Here is a 19,652-nt window from a genome sequence, read left to right on the forward strand (position 1 = left end):
TGGCTGAAGAAGAAGCACATCAAGGTTCTGGAGTGGCCTAGCCAGTCTCCAGACCTGAATCCAATTGAAAATCTTTGGAGGGAGCTTAAAATTCGAGTTGCCAGGCGACAACCTCGGAACCTGAATGATTTGGAGGCTGTCTGCAGGGAGGAGTGGGCCAACATCCCTGCCGAAATGTGCACAAACCTTGTCACCAACTATAAAAACCGTTTGACATCTGTGCTGGCCAATAATGGCTTTTCTACAAAATATTAACATGCTGTTTGTCCAGGGGGTCAAATACTTGTTTTTCCTCATCAGATGGTTATCAATTTTAATAAATTCATATGATGTGATTTTCTGGAATTTTCTTTGGGATTCTGTCTTTCACTGTTAGAATGTACATATGATTAAAATTGTAGATCGTTGCATTCTTTGTAAGTGGGCAAACCTGCAAAATCAGCAAGGGGTCAAATACTTATTTCCCCCACTGTATATAACAAGTTTCATCATCATAACAAGTTTTGAATAATGAGGTAAATCTATATTAAAGTAATCCATGCGAGCAAAAAGCTCACTATGGTGTAGAATACTAGGTTTCTGGATATCCTTATATAGTCATCTTCTCATATTTCGCACCAGGCACGGGACACTCACGAAGTACAGGGACGCGCTCAGTCTGTCTCGGTTATTTGACTGCTAAAATAGCTTTAGAGATTGCCTTGGATACGTGAGACTACTCTGCTCAGGACTACTCTTCAGGTTTTTGGAGGTTGTTCAATATGTCCCATAGAAAATGCCTTTTCAATTGTGAAGGCAAGACAAGCAATTTAATATCATCCCCTTGGGCTTTAGGAAATTGTGATGGCCATTTTTCAAAATTCTCATATTTTATATACCAAACGACTAATCGAGAAAATATATATAACTTATATATTATAACTTTGCAGTCATTAGGACCATACATGTTTTTGTGCAGAATCTTTATTTTCCATAGAACTAATTCATATATGTGTCAAATTGTTTTGAGTTTTGGTTTCAGTTAAAATAATGAGACAATCGAGCGTTTTCCGAAATCAATAATAGCTCAAAATGAATGATCTTCAAAGAAATTAATTTACACTCGTGAGGAAGAGGAGAGCATGCAAACCCCCAGTTGTTCACACAGATGACTCATGTGTGACTCACTCTACTTACATATAAACATATCCAGACTGTGGTGCACTGGATCACCCTTTCACTGCCAACTTTGCTGCTTCACTAATCACTCTGCAAATACCTCTGCTATGTTCATTGCTGCTGCTCAAAATTTCATCAGCCCGAGAAGCCCTGAATCCACCTGTAAGCACTGATTCTAGGTTTCTCCTTTGTGGTAAGTTTGTTATCGTCACACCGTGTTCTCTGAGTGTGCTAAGCTTTAAATTGTATGCTAGCAGGCGTGTGATGGGGACCCATCCTTGTGAGACATAAAGAATGAATTCTGATTACTGAATTATAACCAGGCTTCTAATTGAGAAATATATTACTGACTGTAGGGAGTCTATACATGTGCATGGCTAAAGAACAGAATTTTTATTTCAACCATGCTTCATAACTTAGCCTTGCCTGCATTATTTATTCAGTTTCTTGTAGAGTCTGCCTTTTCCATTTCAACTCATATAATATCTGCATAAAGTATTTGACTGTTGACATCCATATTATTGCACAACATAAATATTTATTTTAAAGCCTGGCAGAGGGCCATCGCAAACACAGATACCACTTTAAAATCTAGCAGATGTATAACAACATATAACTATGTTGCTTAGGAAAACCACATTTTCCACGCACAGCCATTTTACTGTCATACACTCACAACACTGTTTTTTCTACCAAGCTGAGGTCACACCTTTCGTATAGCATGCAACATTTGACATGGAAATGTATCCGCTGTGGAAAAGCTGGTCATATAAATACAATGTCCAGCCTGTTTTGAAAGGTTAAACTCAATGCCTTTCAGACTAACTTTAAAAGAAAGACAAAAGCCCTCCTGATCCGTACATGCAAAGTTACCCTGAAGATACATATGCTTAATCTAATATTTATGCTATGCAAATTTCTAAGTTGAAGCTAATTTCAAAACTTGGGATGCAAAAATGAAAACCTTGGGGCTAGTTAACTAATTGACTTGCAAATGTGTCTTTGTTGCAGTGTCTTGTGAGCTAAATGGATGTCAATAGGTCAAGACAGATTCACCATAGGAAAAATTATTTCATGATCCTCTGACTGCATGGAAACATTTTTGGACAATGTTTAACACGTCAGTCTTCTCTCAGGCTTAAATCACAAACTGTTATCGGATAAACACAAATGTGTGCATTATCACTAAAGGCACTGGGATTTTACAGTACATTTACCTTTTGATAAACCTGGCAGTATTCTCCATAGGACAACCCATCTTGTACACCCAGTGGATCAACTAGCCTTTCACTATTAAAATACCACATTTCTGCACATGCTTGAGAACTTAAAATAAAAAGCATTCACAGCAATGAAAGCAACCAAAATCTGATGTTACAGAAGCCAACACATCCCCCTGAATCAACTCTATACAACCAACCTTGGGAGTACACTGTATTTAGTGAAACAATATTTTGAGCTAAATAAGTGAGCAAAATAGAACATACAGGCAGGCTAACGACTAATGTTTTTTCAGCAGTACAACTTGTAAATAAACTAATTCACGTGGTTAATAAAATCCCCTTGTAATTGTCCACATGGGGTGGCTTTAGCCGCAAAATTAATAAAAAATAAAAATAGAAGGAAAGAAAGCTCAAAAAAAGAAAAGAAAAAATCAAACTATGAGCAAAATGATTTGTCAAACATTTGTCTACTTGCTCAGTTGGCCATGGTCACGATATCGAGTAATATGATCTCCCTTTCCATTACAGTTCAATAGGGCGAACAATTTTACATAATGGTGCAGTTCTGCTCTGAACAAAACTGCTCGCCAAACTGATTTTGATTTCCCACTTAGCTTAATTATAGTGCGTTAAACGAAACTCGACTCAGTTTGAGCCTTTTAAAAACACCAATCACCATTACTTAAACACTGCTTAGCCAGCGCGTGTCACATTACAAATACAATCATAATTGAAATGCAAGCTGAACATGTCTCACTTTATTTTTTGTTATGGTCGCACGCACACGCAAACTGTTAACACCGGTTGGAATATTACTTTTCAGAACCCAAACACAACTAAAACCAGAGCCACAAACAGTCTGTCGAATCACACACATCTTTATTACTCGAGTTTATTCTAGACCACTGAGACCCCCTGTGGGGTAAAAAACCTTCAGCTCATCAAAGAGTGTGTCCGTGCTGTGCTTACCTCTAGCTAATGTGGACGGGACTTGCGAACCGAGAAGCACGAGGATGCCAAAACTCAAGTAGCATCCTCCCGAAAACTGTCCCATCACTGCTCTGCTTGTCTCCCTCCCCGTCGGGTCTGGGGGCAGTGGCCGTGGGTCTCGAACATTTGTTGTCTGCTCGAGGCACCTCTAAACACGTTTCCGTGCCCTCGCGAACGCTCTTTCCAGGTGTTGGGCTAGTTAGTGTCCGCCAGTAGACCCGCCACCTCGCGGAATCGCAGTGCGGTGGGAAGAAATGGAAAGTGGTGCGGAGCTTTCAGCAGTCTGCACTCTTCTGCGCGAGAGTGGAATAATTACAGAGCGCGCGCGAGCCAACAGCTTTCGGGTTTTTGGAGGGCGAGTGAGGAAGAGAGAAAGAGAGAGACTGAGACAGCTCTTATCCAAACCTCTGTGAACCTGTTGAGAAATGCGCACGTGCGTACCGGTGTTTATATGCGCGCGCCTGTAATGACCAGAAAGAAAACGTCTTTCAATTATCACACTCTCCCTTTTTTTTTATTTTCAGCTACATCTCAAGCAGCCTTTCTGGTCACCAATGTGGTCATTGAAGTCGACACCATTGCCTTGGAGCTCTTGCCTGTGGCGTTGTCTGAAAAATTAGGTTTTTACTAATTAATGCCTATCTTCAGCCTATGAGCATATGGCCTCTGATTGGTGTCCAATTGCCAATTAGAAAGGCAGTAGCTGAGTTAAATTAGGCTGTTTTCCCCTGATGATTTCATTCATCTAATTGTTCATATTTGAGTGATCAGTCAGCCTTACATTTTTTTCCTAAAGGAATATAAAGCAGTGGCAGAAGAGGAGTTTAGATCATTTGCTTAAGTAGCAATAGGCTACACATACAATTACAAGTAGCTAAAAACTACAGAAGTATAATCAGCATTATGTACTTAACGTATTTAAAGTATGCATCCATTAATTCATCAATACTTGTGTTGTATTATTATTGTATTAAACTGTATTATTATTGTATTAAACTGTATTATTATTGTATTAAACTGAATTTTGGATTATTTTTGCTGAAGCATATAATCAGCCTCTTATCTATGTACTGATAGGCAGAGGTGGAATAAGTATCCAAATCCTTTACTAAAATAACACATAAATAAAATAAATAGCATTACTCTATTAAAAGTAAAAGCCTTGAATATAAAATCAGCAAAATGATTTTAAGTAAATGTACTTACTATGCAGGCAAATTACATTGTCTGACAGCATCGTATTGTTATATATTGTAGTATTTGACATTAACATGAAATAGCCTTTAAATGTGATAGTTGGCTGAGGTGAACCTGATTCTAGCTTTTTTCACACCACTGGATTCTTCAATTTACTTTAAAACAATGCATCCTATTTTAAATACTCATCGTAAAATCAGGTTTTTAAATTAGAATTTGTAAAGTACCTACAGCTATCAAATAAATGTAGTACAGTAGATGTATAAAGATAAAATTAATAAAATTAAAATGCTCAAGTAAAGTGTCTTAGAATTGCCACCACTGCATATACGCTATGGTCGGGTAGCCTTATATCTTATAAACTGGTCATGTGTTTTGAAAGAACATTTTGTTGTTTATAAGTTACCTTGTAGGTGTCAGATGAATATATTTCCTTCAGAAATCACTGCAGTTTAACCTTCTCTGACATAATTACCCTATTGAACAGAAATTCAGTGGTTCATTTCCCAGAGTTCTTGCCAGGGGTCAGACCGCGACGCAAGGTTAACTACTTGATAATATTTCTAAAGGGAGCCATAAACTGTGCATTAAATATTTGGGACACCCTTAAGGCTATTGAGCTACCTGACAGACCATGAGCAATGGAAAGACACTGCAAATTATCTTCTTTTGTTGACTGAATATGTCTGTTTTCTTATTTATAAAACATTAAAATAACACATTTACTTGCTAGTGCACTGTAAACTCTAATCCTGACTGATTACGCAGGATTTGAGAGAGCAGAAAAACATTAGTAACTTGTCTTTAATGTGTGTGTTTGTGGTAAGAAGCATGGGCTGTTGATTGACAATGAAATAAGTGCAACTAAATGCCCCTGGGCAGCTCTATAGTGCCTCACACTGTGCTATAATGTCCCTGAAATGCTCATGGGAAATGGCAAATGTTCAGTGATCTACTGTGGGAAACAATGTTGTGGGTCATTAATGTGGGACTGCTAAAACGGCAGCTCTTGTATATAATCAACCCATAGGACAAAAAAATTTGGCTATGGAACAGGGCAGTTCCTCTTCAGATAAGGTTCAATGCAATCCAAAACAATAAATAAGTTTACAAAATAAATAAATAAATAACCTTTTCAGTGGAGATAAAAATGTAAACATGTATTTGCTCCATCCAGGGTACCTACAACACAAAATATATTGTTATTTATAATATTGTACAGTTGTTCAAATTCAGTAAAACATGTATGTGCAGAAAAATATCTTTAAAACGCTTGTTTGACAAGAGCGAGGGAGTAAGCAGGCTTGCCGGTTCTAATAAATACATAAGATGCAAGGAAATATCCTGCAAATACATGTTATTGTAAATACACAGACATGTTTACTTACAGATGCATCCCAACAGTGTTCCATGAGCCAAGAGACATCACAGTATGTGTTGCTGCCTAGATTGTTTTGCTTCATTCATCTGCTGGTGGGACACACAGAGTGTGTGAGTGTTTGCATCGAAATTCTCTGAATTGTACAAAGCAAGCAGTTTCTTGCTTTTACCACATAAAGCATTTAAAAGAACAAGGCAAATAGTTCATCGCCACCAAGCTGCAGCAGCATCGACTCACAGCAGCAATGAATGACAAGCATGAATAATCCACCATGTTGTCTTCTGTATATTGAATTTGGTGTGTATCATGGAGCTCCTTTCATTTTTCTCACTGTGTATTGCCCGTTTGTGTATGTTTGTCATTTACAGTCCTCTCACAACTTTGCAGGGCCTTCATTGAGGAACAGTGAATGTCACTTATTTACTCAGTCAAATGAATCTGTCTTGCAAAAGAGCCGTGCCTATGACAGTGCTGTTGTTTTTAATATGCAATGTTTTGTCTGAGTGGACATGCGTCATGCTTCGCAATCATAGTGAGACACATAGTCAGACTTGAGTGGTGCCAGTTTCATTCTTTTCTTTTACAGAAAGAAAATCTTTCACAGTACGTTGTTGAGTGTTTGGCAACCAACACCTCCAAAACATGATAATTAGCAAATTACATTTCATTAATATAATCCACACAAAAACAAGTAAGAATGACAGTTTGCTGTTTTACTTGGGGTTATGTGCCAGACGGCAGCTTGACCTTTAGTGTACAGATATGAGAGTGGTATTGATCTTCTCATTTAACCCTCAGCAAGACAATGAATACGTGTATTTTCCTAAATGTCACACTTCCCTTTAACCATAGTTTATTTGCCATGTGCCGATGCTGCAGAAAGTGAGAATTTAGAAAACCTTGGCACTAGAAGTACAAAGAAAAAAGTCACAGATTCGCTAGGGCTGTATGTTGTTGTTTGGCGCTTGAACTGGCATGGACACATACTGTGCTGAACTGTACTGTATGTGTATGAGCAAGAAGATGATGTGATACACATTTTTTGCTGACTAAAAAGGGTAGTAGCTGCTGGTGGTAATGTGCTGTAAAAGGTAAGTGTATGTCAATATAACAGGAAGAGAAGAAGGCTGCTGCTTTGAAAATCTTTTATGAGGTATAAAAATGAATTCCACAGGTTTTTTAGGGCTTAAGGATATCTCGTGTTTTGGTGAGTAATGTTGAATGCAAATGTATATGGAAATTCCACAAGGTACCTTGAGTGCATCACTTGAAATGTAGTTAAGAGATGATAGACAGTTACTCATCGACCTCCCTTACCGCTAACCCGGAGTTTTGAACCAGCAATTCCCCTGTCGTAAGCCCACAAGTCCAATATTCCCGGGGCTCAGCAAAATTGTGTATTCAATATACAACGTGTGTGCTGATACTGAAATAATAGCCTTCACTTTTCAATTCACCATTGTTCTTTGTTGTTTAGGACCTATAAGGACGTGCATAGCCAAAATGTGCAATTATGTTACAAAAGACAAGAAATAAAATCAATGTATTAGGTTTATTTTTCTATCTAATTTAATAGTATAGTTCTCACTATTCATATATCAGTTACTGTAATCAATAATGGAAGAGCTTAGACAAAAGCACAGCATTATTTATTGAACAAATAACTCATAGAGAGCATACCCTAAGGAAATTTTTAATGTCATGTTCTAAGTTTGTGCTGAATAACTCCTACACCATGTTCTATTTAACTTTTTTTAATACAAGCCACAATAAGTATTTCATATACTGTATTAAAAGCCACAGGAAAAAGGCGCATTGTGGATGCTAATTCCATAGAACACATACTGTACAATACCTATCAAGATACACCAACATGTTACAAACATGCAAGTAATTATCACAATTTTGGATATCAATAGGACGTCAAGACAGCATAACTAAAACATTTTATGATACCTCTTCTAGGTTTTTGTTAAAAATCTTGCCGTGGGCCTCCTGACTTAACTGCAGATGAGCTTGAGCTTTTGGTTGGGAGAAGTAAATGTGCAATAATCTATTCAAGATTAGATAAGGGCCCTGATCTCCTTGTATCAAGGCGCACACACAGGACTCAGGGTACAAGCTCGTTTGGGCGTGAACAACCAGTGGTAATTTCGTGATCAGAGGCAAGGGATGACGACCTCCAGAGTAGTTGTGAAAGGACGCATACATTAATAGTAGATGTGGTAGGGAGCTGGTCAATAAAATCAAGTATTTTCATTGCTTGTAAAAGCAATGCACCTCCCACCTGGGCGTAATGGCAGTCATATAATGGAAAGGAGAGTCGACAACAGCTTCTCCTGACAGTTAAATCATGTTCTGGTGTAGGAGGTGCAGAACCAATACATGTATATGACACCATAAATGTGAATACATGTCCCAAATATGGTTATACAACACCTGAAATCTGTGGTGGATTCTTGAGGCTGCACTCACATTTCTTTAAAAACTGACTGGAGACACTGATCCCCACAATAACCACAGGGAATATTCATTACTCTTTCTACAAGAACTGCTTAAGTCCTCTTAAGGTGACAAAGGCTGTGCTCTGTTTGTCTACCTGCCACATGTTGCCTAGACTAGAGTTTAGGTGGCAGCAGGTATTGTGAACAGTTTCTGTTATGATGGTCAAACAGTTGGATGTTTGCCAAATGCTGTGGGACTGTGTGTTGAGGAGAAGTTGCACTAATGTGTACTTCTAAAAATTAAACACTGCTGCTGTCTGCTAGCACTTTTTCCAGAATAACTTTTGATTAATCTCCAGAAATGTTTCATTGACAGTGACAAAGACCGTGAAGTACATTTTCTAATCTGATTTCCACCATCCACCTATCTAGCCGAACCTGGCACTAGCTTGGTCAGGTCTGCAGAGCACAAAGGTTCTCTTTACAGTCCTGTTGAGCACAAAACCTCAAAAGGAAGAAGACAATACCAAGCAAGTAACAGTTTAGCTATTAAACTCGATAAATTCCTTAAATTTAAGCAAAGCACCACTTTAACTCAGAGATAAAAGATGTTATGACAGGTACTATTTTCTTCAAGCAGGTATTACCACAGCTAGTGTAAATATTCTGTAACAATAAAACAGCTCTGACATTTCTGTTTATGCTAAAGGGTGAGTACAGGAGGGAGAGAGACCAGTCCTATTTTGATGAGGCAGCAAACACACATAGAGCACAGCAGGTGATATGTGACCGCTGTGTCCTTATAAACACAAAGTGATTATGCTGAAGATGTGAGAGAAACATTTAACCAACATGTCCTTGCTTCTCTCTGCAGTGTTCTGCCGGCCTTCGGGCAAAATGAGTTGAACAAAATAATAGATTACGCAGAGGCATTGTGTGGGAGGTTTTACTGTTAAGCAGGTTTTTTTTTCTCATGTGGTAAATAAGCTCTGAGTGCAAACTGGTTCAGTCTAGTAACACTAATGGAGATTATACAACATTCACGACTTAACAAAAGAATCACTTATTTAAGATGGGCATACATCTGCATCATAGTCTGCGATGTAAAGCTAAAGCTCACTATATATATATATGTATATATATATATATATATATATATATATATACACACACTGATTGTCAAGCCACCAACTGAGTGCTCCCAATGTAGGATAGTATAAAGTAGTAGTAGTATACAAGTGCACTCGTTGTTTAATTTGAGAACAAAAAAAAGTGCCATAGTTGCAGATTGCATCCAAAATTATCCCATAAATTAATTCAAGCTACTGATTGTAAGTTCTCACTGTACTATAAGTTTTCCCAAAATTGTAATCTCTACCTTCCACCTGCAGCTAGCTGTGCAAATAACAGAATTTTAAGTTCGGTAATGTCCATCTAATCGCTCCAACTGTCAGTCACATTAACATTATCTGTGGGAAAATATGACTTTACCAGGGGCACTCGAAACAACCCCTCCCACTTTCCTTCCCACTTATTTGGCCTTTTTGTAGGATAATAATTATATGTATTTACTTCAAGCTTGCACATCATCATTCTGCCTTGTTTCTAATATCTGGTTATATATGTTGGCCATGGTTAAATCATCAAACAAAGTGAGGTGTGTCCATATATAGTTTCATCCTTCTCTGTTCAAACCTGAAGAATGCCAGCTACTTTTTGTTAACCTCTGAATAAAATGATTTAAATAAAAAAATGTATACATTCTTGCATTGTGTTTGCCTCTCAAATCAGTCTGCTTGGACCTTGAGGTGATAGCGTACCCCGTTCCTCTTTAAGTATAAATGAGTATCTAGGCATTTGTCAGTTTCAAGGTCTGAGCTGCATGCGCACCAGGAAGCAGAAACATGCATTGTATGTGCATGAATTTCTATCTGTGTTGTCGTGTGTGGTAATGGAATCAGGACACACTTGGTACAACACAAAGAGCCATTGCCCTCGAGCTCAGGCCTTAGAGAGCCATCCCAGTGACAGGGCCGGGGGTCCATGGAGCTAATCAGACCCTTGGGACATGCTCTCAGGCAACAGTTTTTGTTGTTGATACTTGGGGATTCTCTACACATAAGGACAAAGAGGGATAAAGTCAGCCTGAAGGTCTTTCTCTCCCCCCAGCTCATCCTCCACCTTTGGCTCAGTGTTGACTGTGGGAATTCATGCACTGGTATATGTGAGTATATATAGGCTTTCTCTTATTTACAAATAGTCTCACATCTCTGAACTGATTGACTCAGTATGTTATCACATTCATGATGAATGAAGTATGAAAAACTAAAAAAAGCTACTGTTACTGTGTGGCTACTGTGTCCATGAAAGCTATATTTGCACTAACTACTTAATCCATAAGTTGAAAATCCATTTTAAAGTATACTAATTAAAGGAAAAATCCTTCTAAAAAAACAACATTTTTAAACGCAGTGTTGGTATTGTTTAGACACCGGACAATCATGTAACATCATCATCACTATTCAAAACCAAAGAACCAGACCCGTGGGGCATGCTCTCAAACAGGGTGTGAACTAGGCCAGGGGGAGCTTAACTCCTTTTAATAAGACATCAGCTCCCCTAATAGCATGATTTGTGATATTTGCTTTATTGACATTGATCTCTATATTTCTCATCATGGATCATGAGGAGCGTCACACTTCATCCAGTCAGAGGGAACTATCACTTGACCGTCCGCAGCTAGCCTGTCGCTCCGCGATCTCCTGTCCCTGGTCTGCCCCACTCCCTCTCCGGAACAGGTTGTGTCGCTAGTATAACCGACACGCTGTGAGCGGTTGGTGATCTTTCCCTCTGGTGGGATGAATATTACGCATGATCCATGCACTACTGCAGCTGGGGGCTCCCCGCAGCGCCACGCAACTCACTTCCCTCTCATGGAGAAAAGAAAGGTCAGGTCGCAAACACAGCGCAGCTGTTGTGTGAAGCATAAATGTAGCAAAATGGCTGCATATGATAATAATAATTATTATTATTATAATGAGACAAACATGCCTGAAACTTTCACAGTCAACCCCAGGCCTACATGCTTGCAGCTATTGATGATTCAGCAGTAAGAATCACAGTCTGTCCCCCACCGTCACGTCACGCTTTACATGTTATTACTAATACAAGGTAAACTGATGTCTGATATTTAATTACGTACCTGAGAGAAAATAACGCTACATCTAGAGCTGATCTCAGCAGACATGGGCAGCAATGTTGCCAAAGCATAAAAATATAATTTGTGGTTATTATTGTATTTTTTTATGAAATGCAATTCATAGACAGGGATGCCTATTTTTGGTTAATCCAGCAAATTAGATACAGTAACCCATCAAGTTACTTCATCACTTTGATTCAGAAATCATATGTAAATCCAGAATCGCCATTCAGCAGTTTTACTCATTGTTTTGCAATCACTGCCTACAAAGTTCTAATACAGATATTGAAGGGATAGCTTCCTTGCTTTTCTAATCTCTGATACTTGGCAAATGTATATCATCTCATGGTATGAGGGTAGCAAGCCACTTTTATACATTATGCATTCTTACTAAAAAATAGAAATAAAAAATATAAAGATATAAAAACACCTTTCACCCAGCAATTATGTTACTTACACCAAAATCTGGTTGGAAAAAATTGGTCTGCACAGATATACCACTTCTTGTGTTTTATGGAAATCAAATGTCAAAATTGACTAACTGGATTCCCCCACAGACTCTCTAGTAATCTTGCCCTGAAGCTTCTGACATTCATGCAAAGGTGAAGACAAACTGTCTTTGGTGATTGGTGCAACATCGTCCTGAGGGTTAGAGCAACTGCCAATCAGTGATCGTGCAATTTAGCTAAGATTCTGTTTTAGATTCTGTCAGTCGAGTGCGCTATTTTCTGAGGAACCAGAAGAAGAAAGTTCACTAGAAATGAACATATGCATCGTGTGCCAAAGCCTATTCTAGAACATGCTCAAAGATGTGGTTAATATTGCAAGTCAAGCATAAAATGCAATAACTGACAGATACAAACTGCCTTAAAGAAATTCTCACACTGTACGTGTGTGTCCTTGCTTGTCACAATGAAAACAAGTAGAACTTAGATTAAAATAGTATGTATCCATGCACTCCATGTACTCAAATAAGCCATAAATAAATTAATTTTGTCATTTCGACAAAGAACAGGGAGGAAGAAAAACTATATATCTACTAAATGTTAGACTTTTTATGATGTACTTCTTGACATTTTTGGGTAGTTGTGAGTTTGTTAGTAGAAGTGTTATAAAAGTAAACTGTGTGTGGAAAAAAAAGATATATCAAACTGGGCTCACTGCCAACTGCGCCACTGGCATGTACATCTTAAAACAACATGAAGATATCTCAGAACAGAGTTCAGTTCATGTATCCCATCCTCTGAGACCAATTATCTGTTTTTCCTTCTTAACCAATTTCCTCTCATTTCAAAACAAAACACAAATTGTGTGGAGATGAGTTGATTATCATGTGAAACAGCAAGAACTTTCTGTGTTTTTAAATTTTAAGATTTTTTAAAGAAATGTTGACAGTGAATATGCAAAGAAAACCACTTTCTTTATCAAAAAGAACGTTTGCTGTTCTTTCAAACATTACATTTATTTCCATATGATCAAAGAAACATATATTTTCCTCCTGAAATTGGATTGCACACGATTGACATGTTTTGTGTCATCCTGCAATCAATTGGTATGAAGAGCGAGAGTTGACTCAATCATGGATGACGCATGTGTATGTCTTTTCTCTGCTCCTTCAACTTTGCTTTTGATGCCAAACAAAAGAGGCACATCATAAGTGTCTTGTCATTGTAATCTTGTCATGTATGTTAATATATAATCTGTGCTGTATGCATATCAATAATATGTAACAATTGCTCCTGAATAAAAGTTGTGAAAAAGTAAGGCAAGTGCATTGCAAGGTCTTAAATCAGTGCTCGACAGCTCAGGTGTTTTGCTTGTCTACCACTGTGATTTGTACCTCCGGGAGACGGAATGACACCCTTTACCCTCCTTCCGCTATTGACCTTGAGTGGGAAAACCAGAAGAGGGATTGGGATTGGCTCCAGCCCAAACTTGAATAGTCATCTGTCCTCCCCAATCAGTCAGCCGTTCTCTCTTAAAACAAGGGCAAAGAACTGAGTGAAAACATACAGGGGTAAACACAGGTGTCGGTGTAAAACAAGAGAGAAGCCGATCTTGCCAAGAACTCCAGGGGTTAACAGAAAGCCTCCCTGGAGAGATAAATGTAAAGACATTTGTTTCTGAACACACGTTGTGATATGAAGTAATGGTTGTGTTGGCTATCAACGACAGTGGGTGATAAGTGTGAGAAAGAAGTTTTTGGTAATGCAGAGATGTAGGTAGCAATTTAAGACTGAATGGAAAATAGTCTATCAGCACAGTAGTGATGTGCAGGTCAGCTCTGACATCACTCGGATCTACATGTGCTTGCCAATTATCCACTTGCCAGTTGCCCTCCGACCCCATGTTTCTATCCAATTTGAAAATCCATATCTGCCTCCACCTCCATAAAGCCATTATTTCTCAGCCAGTGGACTACTACTCAAGCTACTATTACTTTTAGTTCAGTATGAATGAACCCCACACACTGTCACAATACTAATGTATGCCAGACAATAATGAAGCCTCTATGATGCATTATTGTTTTTATTTAAAGATGCACTAACCAATATTTTTATGTCAATAATGGGAAAAAAATGTGTAATATAAAAGGTGTCACTCGTAGTGACGAATACACAAACTTTACAGTTCCCCTGAGCGCTACCAATTGTAATTGAAATCGGATCTTTTTAAATGCGACCTGAGTCTGGACACGCAGGTCGGAATTGAAGCGACTTTGATGTCACTCAAGAATTCTCCAGTAGAGGGAGCCGCTATGAATGAAAGAGCTCCACAAAGGCCATTATTAGACATGTGTCTCTCTTCCTACTCTACCTATCATCTGCCCACAAATTCCCTTTCTTACACCTGAAATCCAGAGGACCGCGAGATCTCCTCTTGTCGGAGCTGACGCAGTAGAGCAAGACAGAGAGAGAAAGAGAGAGAGGAAGTGTAACGTCAGTAAGTTGGGCAGTTGCGTTGTACAGCGCAAGAAACCGTAATGAAAAGAATAAAAAAGTTGTGAACACTTGTCATAATTCGGGAGGAACGTGACCCGTGAGAGGACAATGAAATACGGGAGATTTGTGAAAATTGGGTTGGCAAGTAGAAGCTAACCTCTGTGGCTCTGTTTAGGCTACTTCTGTACCACAACGTGCTGCGTGGGACTTGTGTTATTCTTCTGCGCATGCAGGTCACTTTCAGGCCACGGATAATACAAACTGGAGTCTGATATGGGCCTCATTTAAGCAATAATATGAACTGTCAAACAAAAAAATCGGAATTGAGCATTATGGCCTGTAGTCTGGTTAGAGATAATTACAGTAGGCTATAAATGTTGTGTTACAGACACGTGCAGAGGGGGTGCGCTGGGTGCTTGAGCATCTGGGGTCTCATTTATATGGTGCGTAAGTACAAAACAGGGCTGGAAACATGCCTACACCACTTCCCAAGCAAAGGTTGTGATCTATAAAAAACTAACTTTAGTGGCAGAATGTGCGGTCCTGTAAGTAAACTGAACCAACGACTCACACGGCAGAAGAATGAAACGGTTTGAAATGAATAGTCTAGGCCTACTTTTGTGTAAATTAAATTGAAATATTATATATATAATATAGTTATATTATATAATTATATAGTATAATATTATTATAGCTCATTTAAGATCATATGCAGTACACACACAAAGAATCAGATTTAGGATAATAAACACAAATGGAGATATGTTTCTGCAAAAGAACGCCTCAAATATGTTGTACAGTTTAATCAGGAATCATTTAATTAATACTTGCATGCAGTGCAATTTATTCTCATAAATAAGGTGAACAGGAGGACAAAATACCTTTAAATTGATGCCGTTTTCAATGTGTCAGTTGAGCAAATACGAGTGCATAGTTTCATATATTGTTATCACATGTTTGTTGCCTTATTGAGCCAACTGCTGTGCGCCAGCATGTGGATGTGATGTGCTTCCTGTAAAATGCATTATGGAAAATATAACACTATTTTATTAAAGAAATCTTTCAGTGTGCGTCACATAAAACAAGTCATATTTCTTTTAACTCATCAGCAGCCTTGTTAAGTGACTGGACTGTTTGTGTAGCCTAAATAAATGTTTAAACACAAGTGGAATGCATTTGGTTAACTATCTTTTCAAACGGGGGACTCCAAATTAGTACCTGGGTCATCCAGTCTTGTATGTGTGTGTCCCCCTCCAGCCAGTGACGTCACTACTCAGGAAGAATGCCCCTTCCTGTAGCTCGGTTATAAAAGGGTGGAGCTCTGGTGACCCCTTTCCTCCGGTGCACAAGCTCTGCGTGGAAGTGCATTTTTACCCACCAAACAACATGTCAGTGTCAAACTGAGTTAAATTTCGTTTTGTAGCTTTTCTATCAGAATTTGCCTCCTTTTCCTCATGCAGTCAGTACATATTAATATTAATGAGGGGCATTTCACTGACCATTTATAGGCAACTATGGGCGTTTGAAGGGTCGGTCATGGAGCTCCCTCACATGCGCCACATTTCAAGTTGATTGTGATTTACAAAGACAATTGGGCACAGTTTTATAAATGAGACCCTCTTTTGCCGTTTGATGCCCAAAGTGCCCTTTTGCCAATATAAAATGTAGCCTACTTAATTTATTTATTTTTAAATTTGTAAAGGCCCTTTAGTGAAGGCCTGCCCAATCAAACTATTAAAGTAAGTATTAAGCATTAAGTAAACTGAATGAATAATAATTTTGCAGTAAATAAAATGACCCACATGACGACCTTTCACCTGATGACCTCATCCGTGACGAGTCCTCCAGTTCTGACACCGTTAGTTATTCAGCCAATATTATGTATCTGCAGTACAGGAGGCTGCAGTTTCAGGACCCCCGCAATCCTGGGACCGCAGTTTTAGGACTGTAGTTCTTTTGCGACAGCGCCATCTAGTGGAGTGGTGCTGGTAATGCACAGCAACAGGAGGTTAGCCCTGGCTGTTTCTCAATACAGAGTTCGCCAAGTTCGTACTTCTATACTTTAAAGCTCGGACTTGGCATGTTCGGCTTGGGAGTACAAACTCCAAGGAATGGGAGCACGCACTCCGTCATTCAGCAATTGGAACAGCAGCACTTGATGATGGCCGGACCCGTTAGCGGGCGGGACCTCACAGCTCCAAAAATGTCGTAGCAAATTCATGGGCGTCAAGGGGTGTGGTCTTTTTTATGTAATTTGACTAAAAACTTTTCACTTGATCTAGGATTATTACAGTAAGCCTAAAAATAATTATAACAAAATTGGTAAAACAGGTTTACTGATACTTATTCCTCCGACTTATAGCCTACTATCAGCCCTTTTTAAAATGATCACTTAATTCAGAACAGTATTTACATTTTAACAGCAACAGTAGTGTTGACAACAGCTAAACTACTATAAAAACTCAATAACTCTAAATACAAATAAAAAGTCAGTGTCAATGTAAGGTAAAAATTGTTCCTGACATCAAAGTGAGAAGAATAAAGAAGAAATGGCCAAAAAGGTCTGAAATGTTAATGTGAAAGATTAATGCTAGTCTATCTATTTAAAGTTATGATTAGACATAGTGAATAAAAATTCTAATATATCTCAGAGTCACAATGCAATCTATAAAATCATTATCACAATATTGTATACTGTAGACACATGAGCAAGCAACAGACAGACAGACAGACAGACACACACACACCTCTGTCTACAGATTTGTTTGTCTCACTCTTACCCCTGCCATCCTCATTATTTCCCACACCTTTTTTGAATCTGGTATCTTATTTCCTCTGCATCACAGCATTTACTGATGTATCGCTACAGAAGCATCTGTATATATCAGCAAGGGATACATAATATATTTCTTTATTGATATTTTGAGAACAGCCCTATTTAAATCCTTGTTCCATGTGCCCTTCCAAATGTCTCTGCACGGCCCTGTTGTGTTATGGTAATGTTACCTTGTTACCGGAAATATGTAGCAGTTAGTTCGTCTGCACTGGAGTTAGAGCAATCAGACTGTAATGTAACATGTAATGTTGCTATCCTCCACAGTAAAGAAACAGAAACATTAAATTCCTTGTCCAGACAATCCAGAGGGGGGGGGTCCTCATTTGAAGGACACGGGTTGTTGTATGCTGTACAGATTGCCCCTTGAGGCAAATTGTGATTTGTGATATTGGGCTATATAAATAAAACTGACTTCACTTCACTTGACTCTTATTAGCCTTGTCTCCAAATGCAGCAGGCAGCTGTTTTCATTGAGCATGCTCTGATAACCCCACTGTATGCTACCCGCACAACCCTAAACAGCAGACAGACAAAGTCAGTGACTAGCTGGTGAAAATTTAGGATCTAGCAGCTAACAAGCCTGTTCCCGCAGGAGTTGGTGGAGTCCAAAACAGAGTTAAAAGGAGAGTGAATAGACAAATAAATACAACTCTAAAAACATGCTAATGTTGCTCTGTTTCTGCTGGGCATGTAAATGGAAAAATGTTTGCTAATATTTGTAAATATTTTAAAATCAACTCTATATGGTGATATCATGCCAAAGTTGTGTTTACAGCTTGTTGTGCTGTCCCTAAATGGCCAAAAATCTATTATCACAGGTTTGGTCTTACATATAAACTCATGATCTGCAGGTTACGAGTCAAACTGTACACTATAGCATAACATAGTGGTTCTACTAAACACAACAAGCAAAATTCAGAAGCAACACATATTATCAGCAGTACAGGTACATTTTCATATATTTGATATTGTGAATTAGCGACTAACATCAAGATGTTTAAGAAACAAATGAGAGAAAAGTAGAACATCCTTATACAGGCTTGTGGAAATGTGTCTCTTTTTCTAGTCAACCTGTTGGACCCCCAGTGGCCATAAGGTGGCAATGTACAGATGACACCAAAAGTATTCACGTCTCCTCAGTAATGATAATGAGCTGCACAGCTCTTCTGTGTCTCCTTGTTAAAAAGGAGGAATTGAAATGTAAACTGAATAAAATTAAGAAGTATGATGCCTTTTTTGCCGGACATAAGGTGCTGTGATAATTCTTGGAGTTATTTTATTTTCCTTGTATTATCCTGTTTCTGCCCAGCTAACGTAATTAACAGAAATTTCTGCACATAGCCACATTTGGTTTTTGATCCACTGCTTCCAGCTGAGCACCTGTATGTTTAATTCATGGATTCATGGAGTCTTGTGGATCACTCAAGAGTCTTTTATTTTTTGACTACAGCTGGTTATACAAAGACAATGATGCCACTGTTTTTTTAGCAGACTGGAAGCATGCAAAACAAAAGGCCGTCTCCACATATGAAAGCTTCATCAAAGTCTAAAGCGACAGACCCACAAATTAGCACCTGAATGATGCAGGTGATACATTGTTTCTGATTTCACCATACCATTTTGCTAACAGTAGATGAGTGACAGACACATTCCCAGTACATTTTTTATGGAAAAATCCACAGCCTGAGTCCTTAAGCAGAAACACACTGTAGAAAAATGAAATAACTTCAGATATTAATAAACAATTCCTATTAAAATACTAACAGCAAAATAATACATTTAACAGTATAATGAATGATTCACCATAATCATGGAAGGGATCCCATCCTGTTTTATTTATGAAACTCTTAATTAAAAGTTTCGTGGGGGTAATCATGACTTCAGTGTTGACATGAACACTATTTACAAGTCATTTAAACTATGATAACTCAGTCTGATTTGACCTAAACACTGATGTGTGAACAACCACACTCACCAGTGAGGATCTTATTTATTTAGGGTAATAGTGGGTTCATCAATCTTCTCTATATTGCACCTGCGGCCAAAGGCAGTAGGAGAAAGATTCACTAATGCTGCAACAAAGGTGTATTCCCTCACTGGCTTCCCACCCCCAATTATTTGCTTATTTTTTCAAATTGCAGTTTCCAAAATCAGGTACATCATGTTACAGTTTGATAATGACATGCTAATATGGGGTTAATATCATGTTATATAAATATAACCTGATTATTGTGATTATTAGCCTAGCCTTGCTTAGATTTGTTTAACCTTATTGAGATGTT

At 38.4% G+C, this 19,652-nt stretch overlaps 1 protein-coding gene and 1 long non-coding RNA gene across 2 annotated transcripts in view; both read right to left on the reverse strand.

Moving 5' to 3' along the window:
- Window positions 1-3,769, reverse strand: part of unc5da (unc-5 netrin receptor Da) — a 183,779-nt gene extending 180,010 nt beyond the window's left edge. The window contains exon 1 of the mRNA XM_046067473.1: window positions 3,351-3,769. Within this exon, the coding sequence (XP_045923429.1) occupies window positions 3,351-3,435 (85 nt within the window). The 5' untranslated portion in view covers window positions 3,436-3,769. The remainder of the gene's footprint in view (window positions 1-3,350) is intronic.
- A 1,906-nt stretch (window positions 3,770-5,675) lies between these two features.
- LOC123982102 overlaps window positions 5,676-19,652 on the reverse strand; it is a 23,261-nt gene continuing 9,284 nt past the window's right edge. The window contains exons 2-4 of the long non-coding RNA XR_006827902.1: window positions 13,433-13,569; window positions 5,957-6,035; window positions 5,676-5,750 (exon numbers count right to left, since the gene is read on the reverse strand). This is a non-coding gene — a long non-coding RNA (uncharacterized LOC123982102). The remainder of the gene's footprint in view (window positions 5,751-5,956; window positions 6,036-13,432; window positions 13,570-19,652) is intronic.

Source organism: Micropterus dolomieu, linkage group LG13 (genome assembly GCF_021292245.1).
Source record: "Micropterus dolomieu isolate WLL.071019.BEF.003 ecotype Adirondacks linkage group LG13, ASM2129224v1, whole genome shotgun sequence".
In the NCBI taxonomy this organism is placed as follows: Eukaryota; Metazoa; Chordata; class Actinopteri; order Centrarchiformes; family Centrarchidae; genus Micropterus; species Micropterus dolomieu.